At 50.3% G+C, this 21,994-nt stretch overlaps 2 protein-coding genes across 2 annotated transcripts in view; both read right to left on the reverse strand.

The window, feature by feature from the left end:
• The window catches only part of MYO18B (myosin XVIIIB), a 64,926-nt gene extending 58,494 nt beyond the window's left edge, over positions 1–6,432 (reverse strand). Inside the window, exons 1-8 of the mRNA XM_063172951.1 lie at positions 6,408–6,432; positions 5,625–5,686; positions 4,499–4,654; positions 3,056–3,540; positions 2,245–2,683; positions 1,974–2,040; positions 796–908; positions 159–329 (exon numbers count right to left, since the gene is read on the reverse strand). Coding sequence (XP_063029021.1) covers positions 159–329; positions 796–908; positions 1,974–2,040; positions 2,245–2,683; positions 3,056–3,540; positions 4,499–4,654; positions 5,625–5,686; positions 6,408–6,417 — 1,503 coding nt within the window. The 5' untranslated portion in view covers positions 6,418–6,432. The remainder of the gene's footprint in view (positions 1–158; positions 330–795; positions 909–1,973; positions 2,041–2,244; positions 2,684–3,055; positions 3,541–4,498; positions 4,655–5,624; positions 5,687–6,407) is intronic.
• Positions 6,433–8,473: 2,041 nt separating this feature from the next.
• The window catches only part of GRK3 (G protein-coupled receptor kinase 3), a 61,376-nt gene continuing 47,855 nt past the window's right edge, over positions 8,474–21,994 (reverse strand). Inside the window, exons 16-21 of the mRNA XM_063172819.1 lie at positions 20,854–20,920; positions 20,327–20,422; positions 18,041–18,203; positions 16,952–17,088; positions 15,931–16,044; positions 8,474–14,510 (exon numbers count right to left, since the gene is read on the reverse strand). Coding sequence (XP_063028889.1) covers positions 14,349–14,510; positions 15,931–16,044; positions 16,952–17,088; positions 18,041–18,203; positions 20,327–20,422; positions 20,854–20,920 — 739 coding nt within the window. The 3' untranslated portion in view covers positions 8,474–14,348. The remainder of the gene's footprint in view (positions 14,511–15,930; positions 16,045–16,951; positions 17,089–18,040; positions 18,204–20,326; positions 20,423–20,853; positions 20,921–21,994) is intronic.

A 21,994-nucleotide genomic window follows, 5' to 3' on the forward strand; every position in this document is an offset into this window, starting at 1 on the left:
CATCCTTGATCCCAAACGTCCCCAGAGCATCCCCGCTCGTCCCCGCACTGTGACAGTCCCACGGTGCCACCTGCCGGCCCCGCCGCGCCCGGCGCCCTCCGCCACTGTCCCCAGGAGGGTTGGTGGCCAATTCCCGTTGTCCCCGGTCCCTCTCTCACCTTGCCGGTGCTATCGGCGGTCGCAGTGGCGATGGCCACCAGGCTGGGCCCCGCGTAGGTGCAGGGCAGGCGGGCTCGGAAGCGCTGCCGCAGCGTGTGCATCACACTGCACTCGTTGAGGCTGATGAGGGCAGCCAGGTCCTCGGCCTGGTCCAGGCTGGGGGGGTTGGTCTGGGGAACAGAGACAGAGACCCCCGGAGCTCTGCTGCCATTGTAGGGCTGTGCCAGACCCGCTGGCACCCCAACATCTTGGGCACGGCCAGCTCAGGGTGATGGCTGGAGAAGCATCACTGTGCCTGGCGCTGTGCCTGCACCCCCAGCCCAGGCAAGGGGCTCACCTGTCCTTATTGCACACAAAACAACACGAGTGCACGCGCTGCTGCTTTCAAGGCGAAGAAAAGGGGAGTTTATGATTTGATTCTAACATTTATGGTTTTCTAAAAGAGACAGTGGATTGGAGGGTGAAGGCGTCGCCTCTCCAATGACACTGGGCAAACTAAAATCTATCAGATTTCTCTTCTTCTATAAAATAATGTAAAACAATGAGTTATTTACAGGAAGTGTGTGAGAAAGCTTGCTACAAGAATGCAAGCACCAGAAGGCTTAGAAAATCTTAAAAAATCAGGGTGACACTCACCCTCTGCACGCTGTCCTCGTCCACCTCGGTGACAGTGCCATCCTCGTCCCGGCGCACCCTCACCCTCCCTGCTGGCAGCTCCGGTGTCCCCACGTCTGGTTTCAGCTGTGTGGCTGCAGGAGAGGCCGGTGAGTGTCCCTGGGGTGGGGCAGCCCGGGCAGAGCCGGCTGTGCTGTGTGCCAGGGGCCAAACCCAACCCCGACCCAAACCCAGGAAATCCCTCTGGCTGCCCTGGAGGGCTCAGAGACCTTGGCACAGAGCCCAGGACCCCTGTGCCTTTGATTTAGCCCTTGGAAAAAAAGCCAATTACCACGTTTATGTGAAGAACTACAAGCCAAAAGAGTTTAAGTAGAATAATAGTTTGTCACAGGGTGAAAAACAGATTTTTGAGGTTATTAGAATGGGGGCTCAGGGTCCCAAGATGGAGGAATCTGGGCATGCATTGTCCTTTTTCCTTCTCCTTCCTAGCCTCCATCTTCTGGGTGAACATTCTTTCTCCCAAACCATTCCAACATTATTTCTCCCATTCTCCCATCCCAAATGCAGCTCTCAGCCCTTGTTCTCTCAGAAAAGCAAGCAGGCTCTGTCTGTCCTTTAACTGGGCTCCATCCCCCTGTCTGGAACCTGCCAAGGGCTCTGCCAGGAGTGGGTTCAGTATGGAGGTGGATGCAGGTATCATTATATATATGTTATATACATGTTATACATATGTTATATATACATATGTTATATATATATATATATGTATGTATATATATATATATAATATATATAATATATATATATGTATGTATATATATATATATATATATATACTTTTAGATTGGTTTAGAGTAGAAGCTCACTGTCTAACATAGGTGATAGGTATTGGGAGTTTATGGTGAATAATTTACATGTAGTTTTTAGTATAAAAAGATAACACCACTGCGCCTCAACCCAACCAGCCAGCCAGACCTCAGTGGGTCGGAGAAAGAATTTTATAGATAATAGAAAAAATAAACAGCCTCAGGAACGAGAACAAAAGAATCTTGAATCCTTCTTGAACAGCCAGCTGGGAAAAAGAAGCTTGTAGGTATCTCAGAGTCACTGAGAGCAGCAGAGATTCTGAGACCAAGGCACAGCACCTGGAGCCAGCTCTGCTCCTAACACATCTGACCCGGGGAGAGAGGGAGAGTTACCCAGGGTGAACCCGTCCTGCTGCATCAGCCACACCTTCTCTGCTTCGTACCAAACGTCCCTCGGAGCCTGGGGGAGGAGAGAGGGGAGTTGGGCAGCAGCGGGGGGAAAGCTGAGCTGAGCAAGCTGCCTTTGCCCCACTGACAGGGGCATTTCCACAGCCCTGCCCATCCAGGCCTGGGCTTCCCTCCCCACCAGCCCCAGCCCACGGAATGAGAGGAGCTGCGTGAAAGCAAAAACTGTCCCAAAACCTAGATAACATCCACACATTACCTGGTCCTTGTCCGTGCTCTCGCCTGATGCCTCCCCATCCTGCTCCTTCTCCATGCTCTTGCTCATCTCTTGGCTCCTTCCCGATGTTTCTTCAGCCTGGTCCTTGTCTGTGCTCTTGCCAATCCCTTTGCTCTCTTTCAGCATCTCTTTACCCTTCCCCAGCTCCTCCTTCACCTTCCCCACCTCTCTTCCCACATCTGTGGGCTTCTCTTGCATTCCTCCCGGCTCCCCCTTGAGAGCCTCTGGCTTGTTTGTGGCTTTTTCAGGCTTTTTGACCTCCCTCGGCTCCGGCTTGCCACCTCCAACATCTTTCTTCATCTTCTCTGGCTCTTTCCTGGCTGACAACAGCTCCCTCTGGGCCTTCCCCTTGGCTGGGCGCTCCTCGTGCCTCAGGGCTGTCCCCTTCTCCTTCTTGGTGCTTTCAAGGATTGTCCCCTTCTCCTTGGTGGTCTCAAGGATTGTCCCCTTCTCCTTGGTGGTCTCAAGTATTGTCCCCTTCTCCTTCTTGCTGCTTTCAGGGATTGTCCCCTTCTCCTTCTTGGTGTTCTCAAGGATTGTCCCCTTCTCCTTCTTGGTGCTCTCAGGGATTGTCCCTTTCTCCTTGGTGGTCTCAAGGATTGTCCCCTTCTCCTTCTTGGTGTTCTCAAGGATTGTCCCCTTCTCCTTCTTGGTACTCTCAGGGGCTGTCCCCTTCTCCTTGGTGCTCTCAAGGATTGTCCCCTTCTCTTTGGTGCTCTCAGGGATTGTCCCCTTCTCCTTGGTGCTCTCAAGGATTGTCCCCTTCTCCTTCTTGATGCTCTCAGGGTTTGTCCCCTTGGGAGTGTCCCCTTCCTTCCCTGGCACTTTGCTGCCACGCTGGGGGCCCTGGCTGGGTGCAGGGGCTGGAGTTGGGGGGCTGCCCCCCAGGAAAGTGTCCTTGAGGCTCTTCCTGGGCCACAAAAGCTTTCCCACCTTGGGAGCCCCTGGCTGAGGGGTCTCTGCTGGTTTGGGGGTGGTCTCTGCTGGTTTGGGGGTGGTCTCTGCTGGTTTGCAGGGTGTCTCTGCTCTTTTTGGGGGTGTTTCTGCCGATTTGGGGGCAGGCGCTGCTGTTTTGGGGGATGTCTCTGTTTTTTTGGGGGGTGTCTCTGCTGGGCCCGGTGCAGGGGTTTTGCTGGGGACAGTCCCCGGCACAGGGGGCAGCTCCTTGTTTGGGGGGGCTGTGAGCCCCTTGCCCCCCTGCCCCTCTGCCTTCAGCCCGTTCCTCAGGGGCCCCTCGCTGCCCGCCCCTGCCCGGGGCTCTCCGTCCTTCCCCGTGGGCTGCAAGCAAAGGAGAGGAGCTGCTGTGACACCTGGGGGTGCTGCAGGGTGATGCCATGGCCTGCCTCAGTTTCCCCAGGTGTGTCAATCACCTCTCCTTTCCCCCACCCTGAGCCCTGCTGAGTGCTGTCTGTCAGTCCTGGCATTCCAGAATGGCACGGAGTGATTGGCAGAGTTCAAAGGATGCCTTCCACCCCTAGAGGACATTGGGCCATCCAGGTGTCTTATTTGTCCCCTGAGACTTCTTCCCCCCCTACCTGGTTGTAGCCCTCTGTGCCCCTTCCCTCCCCTCTCCCTGGGGTTAAAAGGAACAACAGCCACAGTTCAAGGAGTTTTGTTGGAGCTGTTGCTGGATTCAGAGGCCTGTGTGCCAGGAATAAAGCTCTGGATCCAAACCCTCCTTTTCCTTCTTTTTCCTTCACCATCACCCTAAAGCTTCTCCACCACAGGTAAACCTGAGCTCCTGCATGCCTGGACTTGTCTCTAGCACCCAACTGCAAAATCCAGGAGCCAAAGGTGTCTCCTGGGGACACCCAGATCTCCTGTGCTGTGTGAGGTCCTGCCACAGACATCTTTTATGGAAAATCCTTTCCTTAGGATTTTTCCTCCTGAGAAGCTGGGAGGCCTCAGGAACAAAATGTAAACAATGGTTATCTGCTGCTGTGGAATGCAACAGGTGGATCTGTGATTGGTCTCATGTGGTTGTTTCTAATTAATGGCCAATCACAACAGGCTCGGACTCTCTGTCTGAGACAGAAGCTTTTGCTATCATTTCCTTCTTTTTCTATTCTTAGCCAGCCTTCTGATGAAATCCTTTATTCTATGCTTTCAGCATAGTTTTAATATAATATTTATCATAAAATAATAAATCAAACCTTCTGATCTGGAGTCAGATCCTCATCTCCTCCCTCATCCTCAGACCCCTGTGAACACCGTCACAATGTCCCTCAGTGCTCACCTCCTCCTTGGTGCCCACCCTGCTCTCCTTCCTCCTCCGTGCCTCCTTGGCCTCCTGCTCAGTCTCCCGCACCAGCTGCTTGATGAAACCCCCGGGGATGACCGACAGGAGCAGGGGGGGAGCAGACGGGGGTGGCCCCCGGTCCTCGTCACGGATCTGGGGTGGGGAGCAGAGGAGGGTCACAGGGCAGGCACGGGGACAGGAGCCAGCACAGCCTGGTAGTGGCACAGGGCTGGGCACGGCAACGTGCCCAGGCTGAGCACAGAATCCCACCCGGGCTGAGCACAGCACCCTGCCCAGGCTGGGAACAGCATCCTTGTCAGGCTGAGCACAGAATCCTGCCCAGGCTGGGCACAGCACCCTGCCCAGGCTGAGCACAGAATCCTGCCCAGGCTGAGCACAGCATCCTTGTCAGGCTGAGCACAGTGTCCTGCATCAGGGCTGGGCACAGCACCCTGCCCAGGCTGAGCACAGCACCCTGCCTACGCTGAGCACAGCATCATGCCCAGGCTGAGCACAGCACCCTGCCCAGGCTGAGCACAGCATCATGCCCAGGCTGAGCACAGCACCCTGCCCAGGCTGAGCACAGAATCCTGCCCAGGCTCCTGTTGAGGGCACCAGGCTGGGTCAGGGATGCTGTGGGAGCAGAAGCACCAAGAGGAAAAGGCCAGAGAGAAGCGCCCAGACTGGTGCAGCCCCCAGATTGGTGCAGCCCCCAGATTGGTGCAGCCCCCAGACTGGTGCAGCAGGAGCCCACGAGCGCTGCCAACTCTGCTCTGTGCCAGCGGCCCTGGCGTGGCCACCAGAGGAACCATCCTGGCTGCAACCAGGCAAAAAGCATCTCCAGCACCACCACAGCCACATGCAGCCCTGCAGGTCTCAGGGCAAAACCAGCCCCACAGCTTTTCCAGCAGCAGCAGCAGCATCCAACCCTGCCTGCCAGGCTCACGAAAATCACACAGGCAGGCGAAAATCACTCAAACCACAACACCCAGGCTGTGAGGGAGCCCGGAGCCAGCACAAGGGAGCTGTGGGGATGTGACCCCGGGGCTGCTGCAGTGACACCCCCCAGCACTGAGCTCCCAGGCAGCCCAACAACAGCAGCAGTGCCAGGACTGAGACTTCCCTTCTGCTCCCAGAGCGCGAGGCGCGAGGAGATGGCCATGGTGGCGGCGAGGCAGGACGGTGCTGTGGGGACACACAGGGCACAGAGAGAGCAGAGAGTTAGCCAGGGGCTGCACTGGCCCCAGAGCTGTGCCAGGCTGGCAGCACCCTGACCAATTGAACAGTGGATTTGTCTTTACAAAACAATCTGTGGGTCTGCTGGTGGGTAAAACTAGCACTGGGAGGTAAAAGAAACAATGGGAAGGGTTCCACTGATGGATGGATGGAAAAGGATATTTGTTTTTACAAATAAACTTTAGGTTTGCTGATAAACGAAATTAGGCATCGAAAGATGAAAGAAACAATGGGGAAGAAAAACTAAATTCCGTAAGAATTAAAAGTTAAAAGGGAGGGTTATACATTAGAGGGAAATCTTTGGTATCAGGCGTTCTGGGAAGTCTGTACCTCTCAATTACCTCAGAAATGGGGAAAAACCCCTAAATGCCATAAGAACTAAAAGTTAAAAGAGAGGGTTACATTAGAGGGGAATTTCTGGTGTCAGGTGTTTTGGGAAGTCTGTAACTCTCAAATACCTCAGCCAATGGGGAAACAGAGAAGGGAAATGTGGTCGGGAAATTGGGATAAAAAGGTAAGCTGTATACTCCAAAAATTGGAGAGATCCCCGGGGAATGCCCCATGGCCTCTCCCTTTATTTGAATAAAGTAAAAGGGCTCCTCTGTCTCCTTTTTGGACATAAACCTCTGATGTTTGTGGATTAATTTTCCTAACACCAAGCATTGCCCACCTGAGCTCATGGCACCAACTGGGGACGGGGAGGCCACCAGCAGCCACCGGGGCACTGTGGGGAGGTGGTGGCACGCAGGGCTGGTGGCACGGGGGTGATGATTGAAGCTGGGACCCCACAGCCCCGGGCTGGGTGGCCGCAGGAGCCCATCCGTGCCCCACTCGGGGCCGAGCGCGGTTTCACCTGTCGGGATCATTCATGCACCGAGCGCGCCGGGGCTCGGCCGTGCCTCCCCGGCAGCCGCATCTCCTTGTACAGTAAAGGGCAGGAGCGGCCAGGAGCGGGCTGGCAATGTCCCTGCCTTCCCGGGCTGGCTGCCCCACGTGCTCCCGGGCCCCCGCGCTGTCCCCGAGCCGGGCTCTGCTGTCCCGGGAGAAGCGGCCCCGATGGCACCGCAGAGCCCGGAGGGGGCGAGCCACACGGCATTGTCACCCCCGAGGCCGGAGAGGGACCCTCCTCGGGGAAACTGAGGCACGGAGGGGACGTGCCTTGACCAAGCACCCAGGGTGGCACCAGGGTGGCACCAGGGTGGCACCAGCACCGCGCTCCCCCCGCTCAGGCGGACCCAGGGCGTTCGGATCGGTCCTTACTCCTGCTGCCACCCTGGTGCGTGCCACCAACCGAGGGGTCCCCAGCCAGCACCCTGCACAGGGCAGGAGCAGCGTCCCCGTCCCCATCCCCGCTCCCATCCCTGCCCTGCCGTGTTTCTTTCCCCGGCACAGCCCCACCACGCCCGGAGCCGGGGCTGCCGCTACGGCCATCCATTCCCAACTAAAAATACGGACCATAGTCCATTCCCCACTAAAAATACGGACCATAGTCCATTCCCCACTAAAAATACGGACTACAGTCCATTCCCCACTAAAAATAGCCCTCCCGGCCGAGGGGACCCCGACCCCCACCCGGGTCCCCCCAGCTCCGGTACCTGGCGGGGGCGGTGGGTGCTGGTGTCCCACACCGGCACCGGGATCCCGGCGAGCCCAGAGCGGCAGCACCGGCAGCACCGAGAGGGTCAGCGGCCGCCTCCCCCCGCCCCCGGCGCGGTGGCAGCTGAGGTGACACATGTCACTGCTAAAAATACCCGCGGCGGTGGCACCGGGGCCTCGCCTGGGGAGAGGCGGCGGCACCGCGGGGCCCTGCTGCTCCTCGGCTTCCGCACGTGTGTCACCCGTGCACACCTCCGCACCCCAAAGAAACGGGGGAAACGCTGTGGTTGGGTGTGAGCCCCCCCAGAGCACGCTGGTGCCGCCCGAGGGGGACAGCCTGGGCTGGGAGCCCAGCACCCAGGGCACCCCAGTCTCCCCACCAGCCCTGAGATGGGGCAGAGCTGGAGGAGGGAGGACCTGGGAGCAGAGCTCAAAATAGCCCCTGGCACCAGCACCAGCGTGGTCAGCACCCAGCCAGGCCAGGTGGGAGGGGAGCAGCACAGGGGACACGTGGTGACCACATGGGGAAAAGGGTGACCCCCTCAGGGCACGGCAGGACCTGTGTCCCACATGTCCCAGCTGCCAACAGCCACTCAGGCAGGATGTCACCTGCTCAGGACAAGTCTGGTGCACAGGGGCAATGTCCCCACCTTGGTCGCTCAGCATCTGACCCAAAAGCTCCACGGGTACACCCAGGGCGCTGGCACCTGCTGCCAGAATGGCTCTGGGAGTAAGAAAGCAAACAGGATTGTCAGTCTGGAGCCCCCTGGCAGGAGAGCATCTCACCAACCCCAATCCCACCCGGGAATAGCACCAGGATGTGGCTTCCATGATCCTTCCCATGTGGCACTGCAGGGATGAGGGAGCCTGGCCACTGTTGATGGAAGGCCACCCTTGGTCACCTGTGACACACCTCCCAGTCCTGGCACAGCCAGCACATCTCACCTGCAGGACACAACTGGTGTGTCCCTCGGAAAAACCAGCACAAACAGCATGCACAGGGCTGGGGGAAGGGACTTACCTGTGCATGGAGCAGTGGGGTCCATCCAGCACATCCCAGCACATCCCAGTACATCCCAGTACAGCCTCACGGCGAGCGCGGGACGGGACAGGTGACACGGAAAGAACGGGACACCGGCACACACGCAAAGGACGGTTTTTATTGGGGTCTGGTCGTAGGAGAGCAGTTTTGTACTGACCAACACACAGAAGCAGCTTAGCTGTGCCAAAATAATCCGTTAAAAAAATACTGGCGGCAAGAACCGAGTGTGGCACACCCGCCACGACGGGGCTGTAAACTCCGGGACAGTCCGTGAGGAGCGAGGCCACAGCTCGTGGCACCCTCCTCCCCACAATAAATATGGAAAGAGCCAAGTACATAAAACAAGGAATGATCTCATCGATACAATATCTAAAGTTATTTACAGATCCTGGCTTTGCTTGCCATTAATTAATTACACATTTTGGACAGGTTCTCTTTCGATCGTTTCCTTCATCGCGAGTAGCTGTTCGTGTGAATCTGCTCCTTTTTGTTTTAAAGGACCTGGTGAGGCACTGGAAGTGCTCACAAATCCCCTCTCCGAGGATGCTCCTGCTTTATTCTGTTTTTCACACGCATTTTTTGGTGCCATTTCACCCACTGTCTCTTCTCTCCCTTTCCCTGAGGAGACACTACCACAGCAAAGCCTCTTCCCAGCTCATCTCCTTTTCCAGCCTGGAAACACAGCGTGTCACACAAACCCAGACCAACCTGGCCCTGGACAAAGCCACCTTCCTGCAGCTGTCCCCAGGTTCTCTGCCAAAAAATCCCTGCCTGGACACGCCCCAGGCCAGCAGCACTGTCCCCAGCACGGCACCTTTCCAGGGGTGACACTAAGGAGCCACAATGCCACCAGCACCGCCAGCTCTCCCTGCCCTCCAGGAACAGCTTGGGCTACAGCTCACCCCAAAATCCAATGGGATCAGAGAGGGAAATGGGAAAAAAGGCAGAGATTACTCCAGGGAGCACAGCAGGGATCCCTCCCTGCCCCAGGCAGCCCCTCGGCATGAAGAGAACTTCAGCAGCAGTGTGGCAATGGAAAATGCCACATTTCACCCAGAAATGCCACAGGGATCAGCCCTGACCAGCACTGACCCCCAGCACTGTGGAAACTGAGAGCACACAGAGTTACACCTCAAGTACGCCTCAAACTGCACAGGCCAGGCTCACAACTGGAATTATTTTTAGGAACTGAGCGAGCTGATAACTTCAGAGCTATTTCTGCACCTCACTGAGGGGACAGAGGTGCTGGGGTTGGCCCTGCAGATGTGCCCAGATGTGCCCAGCAGAGGCAGCTCCTGGGGAGATGGCACCACAAGGGGGGCCCTGCCTGGGTGTCACCCTCCCCAAACCCCGAGGGACAGTCCCTGCAGGGTCCCTGGTGGCCGCCACCCCTGAGATGTGACACCAAGCAGGGTCCTGCCCTGGCCCTGGCTCCAGGACAGTGACCTGGCACTGCTCCTGCCTTTAGGGATCAAGTGATCCCCCTGGATCACACCAAACCCATCTCCAATGAGAAGATTTTAGGTCCTGAGCCCAGCCCTGTGTCCAGGCTCTGCCTCCACTCTCTCCTTCCCCTGGGAATGACAGAGCTCGGCAATTCTCTGATGCTGAGCTGGATCAAACACCACGCTGACTCCATGCCCCAATTTAGGTCATTAATTCTCTTTAACTCAGCAGACTCCTGTGAATAAACAGTTGCTCTGGGAATGCTGAGGGATTAAGGAGAAATTTGGAAATATCCCATCAAAGGGGTGGATTTGCAGGAGTTTTCCACCTGAGATGAGCCTGGAGTCCCTGTGCTGGGAGAGAAGGGCTGCACAGGGAAATCCATCCCTACTTTGTCATGAAAAACAGAATAAAGCTGGCTGATCCTGCTTGAAAGGAGCTGCCACTTCCATACACATATGGAGCAGAAATTCTGTGGAATGTCAGAAGTTGGAGAAACATGTATTTAATAAATAATATAAAATGCTTTTTTTCTGTTAAAATAGAATTCTCGGGTTTATACCTACAGAGCATAGCAACCTTTACATAAACAAAATAAAGCTGAGTCTGTGATGATTAGTTTAACACAAAATAAAAATACAATTTAACAATAGTATTAAAACAGCCGATGTTCCATCCACACAATATGTACACCATGGAATAGAAACCAACAGGAAACAAAAGTAGATTATCTTGAAACTCCTCAGACATTTGGATATACATCTTTTCTCTGTATATTTTAGATATTTTCCTTTTTTCTTTTTTTTTTACAATATTAAAATTAATACTATGCTTTGTCAAAATACGCTTTTCAGATTTTTTTAATTTGTAGAACTGACTCATTCCTTATATTAATCAACACCACTAGAATTATTTCTTGCCTACTGTACACTTCAAGCAGTCCTTCCCCCTGGGGATATTTCGGGTGCAAACACCCCAGAGGCGCAGGAGCAGTGTCACTGCCACGTGCTGGGGGGGTGACACTGCCCTGCCAGGGGCTGCAGGACACGGATATGGACATGGGATCAAGGAACCTGCTCCCAGAGCTGACCAGCTGCCAGGGAAAGAGCAACTCAGAGCTCCAGGGGTTTCACTGCTCATGAGCTGATTCCCCAGGAGTGATGGTGCTGGGGCTGGTCCTGCTCAGGGAGCATCAACCCCCAGAGCTCCTCTGGGCAGGGTCACAACCAAAACAAGTTCTTTTTTAGCACAAACCTGTGTTTCCACCACCTCCACACTGGGCTGCAAACACTTGATTTATCCTGATTTATCTCAAAGCCAAATGTAACCTCACAATTTAATTTTTGGGGTTTTCCCCCCTTGGTAGAAGTGGGAGAGGAAAATCTTCCACTGGGTTTCTAAAGGGGAGGTGCTGAATGACAGAATGATGGAATATCCTGAGCTGGAAGGGACCCAAAGGGATCATCAGAGTCCAACTCCTGTCTGTGCTCAGGGCAGCCCCATGAAATTCAGGAAAACTCGGATGAGACTATCCCCCAAGCTGCTGTCTCCCTACCTGCCAGGCTTCCCTTCCCAGACACACTTCCAGCTATTATTAGCCTGCTCCAAGAATTTCTGAAGCCTGCTGGGGGCTGGGGGAACATACCAGGAATGTCAATCCCAGCTGGATGCACTCCAGCACTACTCCAGCTTCTCTCACAGCAGCACTTTGGGAAGAACCCGTGAGCCTGCAGCCGAGGCTCTGCTGGACCGGGGACAAGAACACAAAAAAAGCTCAAACACAACCAAGAGGAAGAAGATTTACACTTGGAGAAGTGGATGGCCAACACTTGGATGAAGGATTGGGAAAAAAAAAAAAAAACCACAAAAAACACCCCACAGTAAATGCTCCTTTAACAGTTTCATGAATTTGCAAAATAATTAGCAAATAAATGAGAGACCCTAAACACACAGCCAAAGACCCTCCTGCAGATTAACACCACCAGGAATCTTTGTCCAAAACAAAAGCTTCAGAGACTCTGGTTCCTACACCAGGAAGGAGCAGTGTGGGGCAGCATCCAGGATTTTCTGTTTGGAGGGTGCAATTCCAGCTCTCCCTCCACACAGAGCCCCATCTCTCACTGGGATCCCACCTTTGTTCAGGAGTTTGTCACTGTGATAACCTCTTCCCTCCTAGCTGCACAGTTAGATACAAGTCACAAAAATAAAGCTATTATCAATTGTCAATAAATCACAGCTGGCTAAAGAAATCCAAATCTTATCCTGCCCCTCCCACTGCAGGTTGGACGGAGCAGCAAAGACCACAATAATGAGAATATTCCAGGGCCATCCCAACCCCATCACATTTCAAAATAAAGGTATTTCCCTAAGACAATATACAGCCTTCATTTCATATAAAATCTCTGGGTTTGAGGCACAATTTCCCAGCTGATGACCTCTTCCTCCCTCACTGACAACCGGAATCTGCTGACAGGGAGGGAGAGTGAAATCCAGCCATGGAAAATAACTGAAGGAGAAGAATGGGACTGAGCAGGGAATAAGAAAGTGAAAACAAGTTACACAAGAACTGTGAGAAGCTTTTGACACCATCTGAGGGCTTTTTTCTAAATCAAGGAGAAAAATACGAGCATTGCATGGTATTGTAGGGAAAGCTGAACCACAGCCAGGAGGAGGCATTTTTTATCCCAAACATTTTTTAAATACCACACAGAGAATCATGGGATTATTTTAGGTCAGAAAAGACCTCCAAGATCATCAAGTCCAACCTCTGACCAATCACCTCTGACACTGCTCCTTACAGAGGAGCTGAGATGCTCAACAGGAATGACAGAGAGCCTGGTGCTGTTTATACAGAATAATTTAGAAAATAAATAAAGGGGGGGGGGGGAAATCACTGAAAGAAACCACTTTCTCGGGGGGGGCATTTTCCAGAATGCATTTTCCCTTTGGTGCAGCCCCAAGGTGGTCAGCCAGGGTTTGCACAAGCCGTGCAGCAAACCCAGCTCCCATGCAGAAGCAGCAAACAGAGCCACTTTTACTACTTCTCTCCAAGGAACTCTGTGGTGATCTGACAGCCACACACGCTCGACAAACCACGCACAACTTCTACTCCCACCGACACAGGCACAGCTCCACTCTCTCCAGGGACTGTGAGAGCTGCACCTCTGCAGCTGGGCAGAAAAATCCTCTCTAAGCTGTTCACTGAATTGGAAAAACAGCTTAAAAATTCCAGCCCTGACCTCTCTCTTAGAAACCACCACAACACCCAGCTTGGGGAAGCTGTGGGACAGCTCAGGATGAGATCTTTCCTTCAGCAAGACTTTGCACCCTGATGCCTCAGGTGGAATTAACATAAACCTGGCATTTGATCGGCTCCTCCACGCTCAGTTTGCTCACACTGCTTTCACTGTGGGCACTTTGAACTCTTCAGAACAGAAAATAAGAGATCCTTTCCCAAGCTGAGCTGTGATATGTGCACAAACCTCCTGGGCCGGGCTCCAGGGGATTTTTGGGGATTTTTGGGGATTTCTAGGCTAGGGGAACACACCTGTGTACAGCAGAGGAGCATCCCAAGTCCCAGGACTGAGGAGTGATCCGGGTTACGTACCGAGGTACCCACACACACCTGAACCCAGCACATGCTCTAGAATGCACTGGATTTGAATCATTTCTTTTTAATTTTTTTTTTTTAAAAAGTGCAGTTGACCTGAAATGGAAAAGAACTGTCTTTTATGTTCACTGTAAACTTGTCAAAAGGAATCTGCTCTTTAAAAACTGTGCTAAAATAGTCAATTTATACAACAGAGCACTAGATGAAGCTACCATAAATTCCTCTTCACCAATTATTACTCTATTGTGTCAGTTATAGTACTGCATATACGTAGAAGAAGCAAAACTGGTGGTAGCTACTATTAGTGAGTACAACAAACCCAGGGAATAATTCGAGTTCAACGCTCCCATGAAGTAGCAATAACATTTAAACCACAGGACAGTTAAGGATTTCAGTACTTTGAAGTGCATCAGAGAGTCACACTGTTGATCATCAGCAGTATGGAGCAAGGTTATCAGAGAGAGTCAGCAGTAACGCTCGGGGAGGACACGGCAACACCACAGAGCGAGGGGGGGCACCCACCACGGTCCGCCGGTGTCACCACGGCAGTGTCACCCCCCTGCCAGCCAGGCCACGGCAGGGACAAAGCCTCTTCCCTCATCCTTCCTTCCATCAGTAGTTCCAGAGGGACGCAGCCTCGCCGGGGGTGTGGAGCAAGGAGCAGCCTCTGGGCTTGGTGACCTCCAGCGCTGCTGCTGCTGCTGCTGCTGCCAGGGGCAGGGTCCCCCCCCTGCTGCAGACACAGAGTCCTGACGTGATCCCAACGCTGTAAACATGGAGCTCCTCCTCCTCCTCCTCCTCCTCCTCCAGGCACATCCCGCCTCCGGCGCTGCACAAAGTCATTCGTTCGCAAGGATTCTGGGACGCTCTGCAGGTTCACCAAGCAGCTCTCCCTGCGGGAAGGTGGTGGGTGTCTCCTACAGCCCGTTGCTGTTCCTGTGGCTGAGCGGGGGCTTGGACAGCTCCACCACCGTGGAGCGGGATTTGTTGAGGAACTTTGGAGCCCGGCGCAGCAACCTCTGGGCCTCGGTGAACGCCTCTGTCAGCTCCTTCTTCCACTGCACAAACTCGGGGTCGCTCTGCAAGACAGAAAGAATTTGGCACTTTCAACGGTGTCGTGTCCTGTCACCATTATTTCTCTTCACAGAGAAAAGCAAGGCACAATTCTTCCCAAGAATATTTCTGGGTTTCGCATTCTCTGAACCTCAGAGAAAGGAAAAACAGCTCTTATCTCATCTGCTGTGTTTGTTCACATTGTGCAAGATAGGTTACCTGAAGAGAATTGGTAATTAGATTCTGGTGTGAGTGTTTTGATTCGCTGACCAGGTGAGAGGAATAGTGGATTTATCCTTCCATACAAGCTGTGGGTCTGCTGGTAGATAAAACCAGCACTGGGAGATAAAACTAGCACTGGGAGATAAAAGAAACAATGGGAAGGACTCCACTGATTGATGAATGCAAAAAGAGACTTGCTTTTACAAATAAACTTTAGGTTTGCTGGTAAATTAAATCAGACATTGAAAATAAAAGAATCAATGGGAAAGAAAAACTCTTAAATTCCATAAGAATTAAAAGTTAAAAGGGAGGGTTGTACATTAGAGGTGGAATCTTTGGTATTGGGCAGTCTGTACCTCTCAAGTACCTCAGAAATGGGGAAAGAGAGAAGGGAAATGTGGCTGGGAAATTGGGATAAAAAGGAAGGCTGCATCCTCCAAAAATTGGAGAGACCCCAGGGGAATGCCCATGGCCTCTCCCTTTATTCAAATAAAATAAACGGACTCCTCTGTCTCCTTTTTGGTCATAAACCTCCGGTGTTTGTGGATTAATTTTCCTAACACAGGTGTGTGTGTGTGTCAAGACTGTTGGCTGACAGTCACAAGACTCAGGGCAGGCGAGTGCAGTTGAGTGCTTGGCAGATTCAGTTTAGATGTAATCTAATATAGTATAGAATAACATAGTATAATAAAGTAATTAATTAGCCTTCCGATACCAATGGAGTCCTCCTCATCATTCCTCTCCTTCATCAGGGGCAAAAATATCTCTGATATTCTCTGTCAGGCAGCACTTTAGGGAAGAGATTTTAATTTTCCAAAGGAATGAGCAACATGGGTGCTGCCCATGTGCAATTCTCCATCACCCCAATGCAAGCTGGTACAATGTTTAGAGGATTTGAGCACTCCCCCTTCCACACATGAGCTCCAGGAGCTGCCCACAGTGAGACACGAGCCAACGAGGCCCTTGGAGCTTGAGAAGTTTGGGAGTTTTTAGCTATTTAATAAACCCAACTCATCTTGTCCCAAAATACCACTGAAATCCATGACAAGCTGCAGGTTTCCTGCTTTCAGAACTCAAGGGTGATAAACATTGGTATTTTATCAGCACTTGGCTCTGCTTCACCAAGTGCCTTAATTAACACGCAACAGGATGAGCAGAAAAACTTGTCAATTGTTTATCATATGCAAAACAATCTCATCAAGTTATCAAAAAATCAAGTCTTACCTCACACTGTAGGACAAACTGTTTTCCTCCTTTAATTCTCAGTAAGATGCATTTCTTATCTTTAATTTGTGTTTCTTCAACAGATACTATTTGTTCCATTGTCAGCAGGTTTTGCTGCAGCATTTGCAAAAGAGCAGAGAATTAATTGAAAAAAAACGCTGTTGCCCATCAAATAAAGCCACTATCTCATTTTCCTGGACTATCCACATGAATTAAGTGATGAACATTAAATGTCATTATACAAACATTTATTTCTGAAGGCTGGGTCATGAACTAAAGATAGATAGTAAGGTAAGAGAGAGATTTACAAGGGGCTTGGTTGCTTCAACAGTGACAACGAAATATCAGTTCTAAAAGCCAGTAATGACAGCATGAAATAAGAATCTACAAATAGGTGTGTCTGCAAACAGAAAATTAACTATTTTCCCTCAAGAGTTGCATATAATTTGATACATTTTTCAAGCATTACTGTTATTACCCAAAAAAAGGCAATTTCACTACTTCAAAGAGCTGAAAGGGAATATTTCAGCACTGAATACTTACAAAGAGAATATACACAACAGTGTGCAGGAAAACTCTCCCTATGGACTGCAGAGTACACAATGTCTCAAATTCCAAATGCTTCCTTAATTTAAATATCCAAATTATCTGCCCTGCACATGAGCACAGCTGGGCTACACTACAGCCACTATAGCATTTTCTTGGAAACAAAATGCTATAGCATTTATCACCTTACCAGTTTGTGTTTTTTTGTATAAATAGTCCAGAGGTCCTAAATGAGAAACAACACCATCAACTACCAAAATCCTTTAAAAACACAACAAAGCAAACAAAGGATTCTCAAGACAACTTTACATCTCCTGCGTGCAGTGTAAGCTACGTGTTAACTACAGTGAGACAGGAGATACTCAAAGGGGCTTTTACTCAGAGAAAACTCTTTCACTAGGAGAGCTCCTGGGCTCTCCAGGTGTGTCCCAGCTCCAGCTGCCTTCCAGCAGAGCTCCCAGGGCCCCTCACTCACCCGGGACTCTCCTTCTCCTCGCCACTCCAGCCGGTTGGGGAAGAGGTAAAAGTAACGCCGCTGCCACTGAGTCAGGAAGGGGTTCCCCAGCTTGAGCATGTAGCCATGCATGATACAGTCCTTCCCCAGGGCATAATCTAAACCAACAGGAGAAGTTAGCAAAGCGACAGGAGATGCAGCTGAAAGCACTCTGAGAGAGCTCTGTGCCGAGGGGATGGAGCCCCGGACCCGCCGTGCCCTGGGCAGGTTCAGATATCACACACAAACCCCCAGCCCTGTTCAGATCTCACACACAAACCCCCAGCTCTGTTCAGATCTCACACACAAACCCCCAGCTCTGTTCAGATATCACACACAAACCCCCAGCTCTGTTCAGATATCACACACAAACCCCCAGCCCTGTTCAGATATCACACACAAACCCCCAGCCCTGTTCAGATATCACACACAAACCCCCAGCTCTGTTCAGATCTCACACACATACCCCCAGCTCTGCCCTAACTGCACAGCTGCTGTGGCTGCAGAGTAGGGAACAAGGACAGGTCCTGGCTCTCAAAGTATCTCACTGGAGGAAGTTTTAAAAGCGCTGAATGTTGCTCTCCAAAGCTTGGGGGTTTGATGCAACATCCCTGTGCAAGCTGCAGTTTGCTGTGCAAAACCTCCTGGGGCCCTTCCCAGCTCCTGGGCAGGAAATCAAACCCCACAGACTGGGAAGGTGGGGAGGCACAGGGTGCCCAGAAAAGCTGGGGCTGCCCCATGATCCCTGGAAATGTCCAAGGCCAGGTTGGACAGGGCTTGGAGCAACCTGGGATAGTGGAAGGCATCCCTGCCCATAGCAGGGAATGGGACTGGATGGGCTTTAAAATCCCTTCCAACCCAAACCATTCCAGGACTCTATGATTCCATGAATCTCTTTCCAAAGCCTGATGTCATCATTCAGCATTTCATAACATTAAGAAACATCTTAAGCAACACGACAGCGATTAAACAAATCCTAACGATTCCTGGGAATGACGGCAATGGGAGAACTCCAAACCCAGGAATTACTACCTAGCAGCAAAATATGAGAGAAGTGTAAGGACAGATTACCTTCCTCGTGGCCAAGCTGCTTATTTTTAGCCCTTTTTCTGGCCTCAATTTTATCTGTGTCTGCATTTACTGCATCATAAACAGTTTCTGCTACTTCTTGCTGCCAACGCTCCGATATTACCAGAGGGAAGTTCTTATATAACTCCTGGTCACTATCAAGCAACTTGCAAGAGAAAAACAACAAAAAACCCAACATTTTAATAACTTTCACTACTCTTATCCCCAACAGTTAATAGTTACCCATGCAACAGCATTATTTTACACGATGGATTGAACTAAAACCTTCACAAAACAAACAGATGCAAGCAAGAGAAGCACAGACACTAACTTAAGCAGAGATATTAATTTATGTGCAGAGAACAGGCCACCTGCTCAAAACTTGTTTGGTTTGATAGCTCCAAAATCCTCACTCAACACTGCCCCATAACGCTCTCTAGACATTTAAAGAACTACTCCAATGTAAGCAGCAGTAATCTTAATTTTGTTGCACAAAAACTTCCCCAACCCAAAAACTCCAGGAATACGTGAAAAGATACCTTTTCCACAGCAATGCCTTCCATGCTTCCACAGCCTGGTTTTATATTCTTAATAACTAACCCTCAGAATTCATCAGCATGTGCTGCAGATGTCAAATGTACTGGCATAAGGATTCTTTTCTCCACTAATACTTTGACTACTTAAATTGAATTGCACTGAAGAAAATCAGGAAAAAAATTCCTTCACCAGAAGGGTTTCCCAGCACTGAGCAGGGCAGCGGTGAAGTGCCCATCCCTGGAGGAGATTAAAGTTGTGTGGATGCAGCACCAACAGCTGCAGAACAGCCTGATTCTCCTGCTCAGCCAGGCCAGACCCTCCTGGAATAGATATTCTCCTCTTTTTCAGAGATCCATGCTATATCCCAGCAGGAAAATACACACCCAGAAAATCTCCAAGGAAGGGGGAACAGCCACAGGCATCCCCTGAGGGCTTCCCCCTCATAACCCAAAGTTCATGAGCTCTTCTGGGGCCCACGGGACATTCTGCAGGATAAATAAAACCCAAGGGAGCAGGGAGGAGAGCAAACTCGGTGGTGCCCAGGGCTGCTGGCACCTGGCTGGCAGCTGACTCAGGCAGGAACCCTGCTGTCCCCTCTGGAAGCCTGTGACACCCAGAGGGGCTGTGCTGTCCCTCCCTGACTCACCCCCCAAGGGTAAATTTATCCCCTGAGCTATGAGATTCTGAGATCAAACTGGACATGACACAGCAACGACCTGCTGGTGATTCACATTCCAGGACAGCAATCATGTTATTGAGAATCTCTGAGCCTCCCAAGAAATAAAAAGGCTCCCTGGTTCTTCCTTGCAAAATGTTCCTCTGAATCCTGGCACTGCAGAATTACAGGGGACTGGAATCCTGCCAGGCTAACATTGATGCTGAAGATGTGGAATTTTCTGGGATAAAGAACATCCTGGGCTCTCTGCACTGTTCTGTGCCAACTTCTGTCACCACAGCAGGTGACACTGACAGACGAGCTCCCTTTTAGGCTCACTGAGTACTTAATGGGGCTTTTTCCTTATAAAGTTTAGAACAATTAATTTCCCTCCTGACTCACTTCTGTAAGAACAAGAATGAGATCTGTTCTACTGCAGAAATGGGTGATGAAAACAATGAAGGGCACTGACCCAAGCCCTGCTGCCCCAAAGTCCCAGGGAAACTTCAGAGAGTGGAGGAATCCACAGAGGGTCACCCCCTTTATGTGAGTCCCAAAGGGGCCAGCAGCTCTAACTTCTGTCTTTTTTTATATAATTTATATTATTTTAATTAAATTTTGGATAATATCAGAACCTGAAAATTTCTTTTACCACTTTTCTAACTTATGACATTGCTACTATTAACACATTTTGTCATTTTTAAGTGTTTTCCCCAGCACTCTCTGACCACTCAACTATTAAAATAAAGTTTAGCTCCATTTCTCCAAGCTACCAGAAATAAATCCCAACTTGTAAACACACAAACCATAAAGTATTCTTGAAAAACTGAGGCTCTCCCAATTCTTTCCTGACCATTTACTTCCTTCACTACATAAAACTTTTGGTAAGAAAGTAAGATTTCAGTTAGCCTAAAAACTTCTTGGCAAGCAACAACAAACAGGGGAACCAGACCAAAGTACCAGCATGGACTGATTCTCCCAGCCTGAAGGAATTCCTTGCACATCCAGAGCCCTGAAGCAAAGGAAATGCCACACACACATGGAAAGCCAAGCAGAGCAGCCCCAGTGCCACCCCTCCAGCACTGAGAGTTGGGTACCTTAATGCCTTTAGTGTCCTCTTCATCAAAGGAGCCAATATCAAAAGCATCTGCTGCATTGACTTCTCCCCGGGGAGGAATCAGGGGGGGAGGGTACTGGAAATTGAAATCAGCATCATTAAAGACAAATTAATGGGTATTATTTAACTCCATTCTTTGTAATTTTTGCACAGATTACACCTGACTGTGACACAGTGCCCCCCTTGGAATTAAACTTCAGTGCAAAATTGCTGGCACTTCTTTTAATTAGAGCTCCTTCAAAAATCTGGGGATAAAAGTCCCCAGTTTAGAGACAGCAAAGGAAAGGAAACATGCAGTAATTTGAACCTGGAAATGTTATTATTTATTCTTAACAATCAGGAAGACCTGTAGTAATGAATATTCATCAACAACCCTTCCTGTATTTGTGTGAGTGAGCACTTGTGCTGGGCACTGTGACCCTCAAGTTTTCTGCTCAGTACCTGTTTGGGTTTATTTTCCTTTTAGTGCTTTACCAAGTCAGTTAAATTACTGTCTTTATCCTTTACCTTCTGTAAATAGACTTGCTGCCAATCAATGCCTTTGAAGAAAGGATGTTCCTTTACTTCTTGTGCGCTGCAAAACAGAAGTGACTGAAGTCAACAAAGGAAAGGGCTTTTAAAGTGTATTCAAGGAATACAAAGCCCTCAAAGGTCACACTTCTATCACCCAAGAACATCAGAGAAACGCTCTTTTTTGCAAAATAAAATGTAAGAATTCCTCAGTAAACAACAGGAGAGCAGATCTGCAGGTGGAAACACTTGGAATAGTGCTCCAGGGCTGGCAGGCAAGAACTCCTGATGGCACTCCATCATTTCCAACAGCAAACAAAGTTTCTCTGTTGTCAGATGCCAAACATGGACCTGGGTCAGATCCCAAAAATGCTCTGGGTCAGATCCCAAACATGGATCCAGGTCAGATCCCTAACATGGATCCAGGTCAGACCCCAAAAATGCTCTGGGTCAGATCTCAAACACAGATCTGGGTCAGATCCCAAACACTGTATGTAAATAACCAGATTACTCCACATTATACAAATTTTATAAGAAAATAATCAACTACTCTTGTTATCTCTCAGGGAAAAGCAATCTCAGGTCATTATCAAAGAGGGCTCCAAAACAAAAATCCTCTGAATCTCCCACTGGAATTGGAGCCAGCCCCAGGCTCAGGTGTGACCATCTACCTGTTATCACACATCCCAATGGTTTCTCAACACTTGTTTACTCCTCTCCTTTTCTCTGTCAGTCTCACACTGCCTTTTTAAGCAGGAGATAACAATTTCATGAACAGCTTACAGGTGAGCCTGGCAGGAAGCTCAGAATAATCAAGTGACAAAGGCAGCACCAGCAATATTCGCAGCTTTTGCTTGGTGTTTTTGGGATTGTTTTTTGGTTTGTGGTTTGGTTTGGTTTTTTTTGTAGTACGCTCCTATCATTACAGATACAATATAAGCAATAAATTTTCCCTATCAGTATGTCTGAGTCAAGTCATATGATTTCATGCCAAAACAGATCAGGCAAAACCAGAAAAACAACCGAGGGATGAGAAGTAGGAACACCACCCAATGCAAGCATGACTGCAGGGAACTCAGGGAAAGGCTTTAAGGACAGAAATTGTCAAAAAAAAAACATGTCCAAACTGAAGGAATCT

The sequence above is a fragment of the Melospiza melodia genome, chromosome 20 (genome assembly GCF_035770615.1).
Source record: "Melospiza melodia melodia isolate bMelMel2 chromosome 20, bMelMel2.pri, whole genome shotgun sequence".
In the NCBI taxonomy this organism is placed as follows: Eukaryota; Metazoa; Chordata; class Aves; order Passeriformes; family Passerellidae; genus Melospiza; species Melospiza melodia.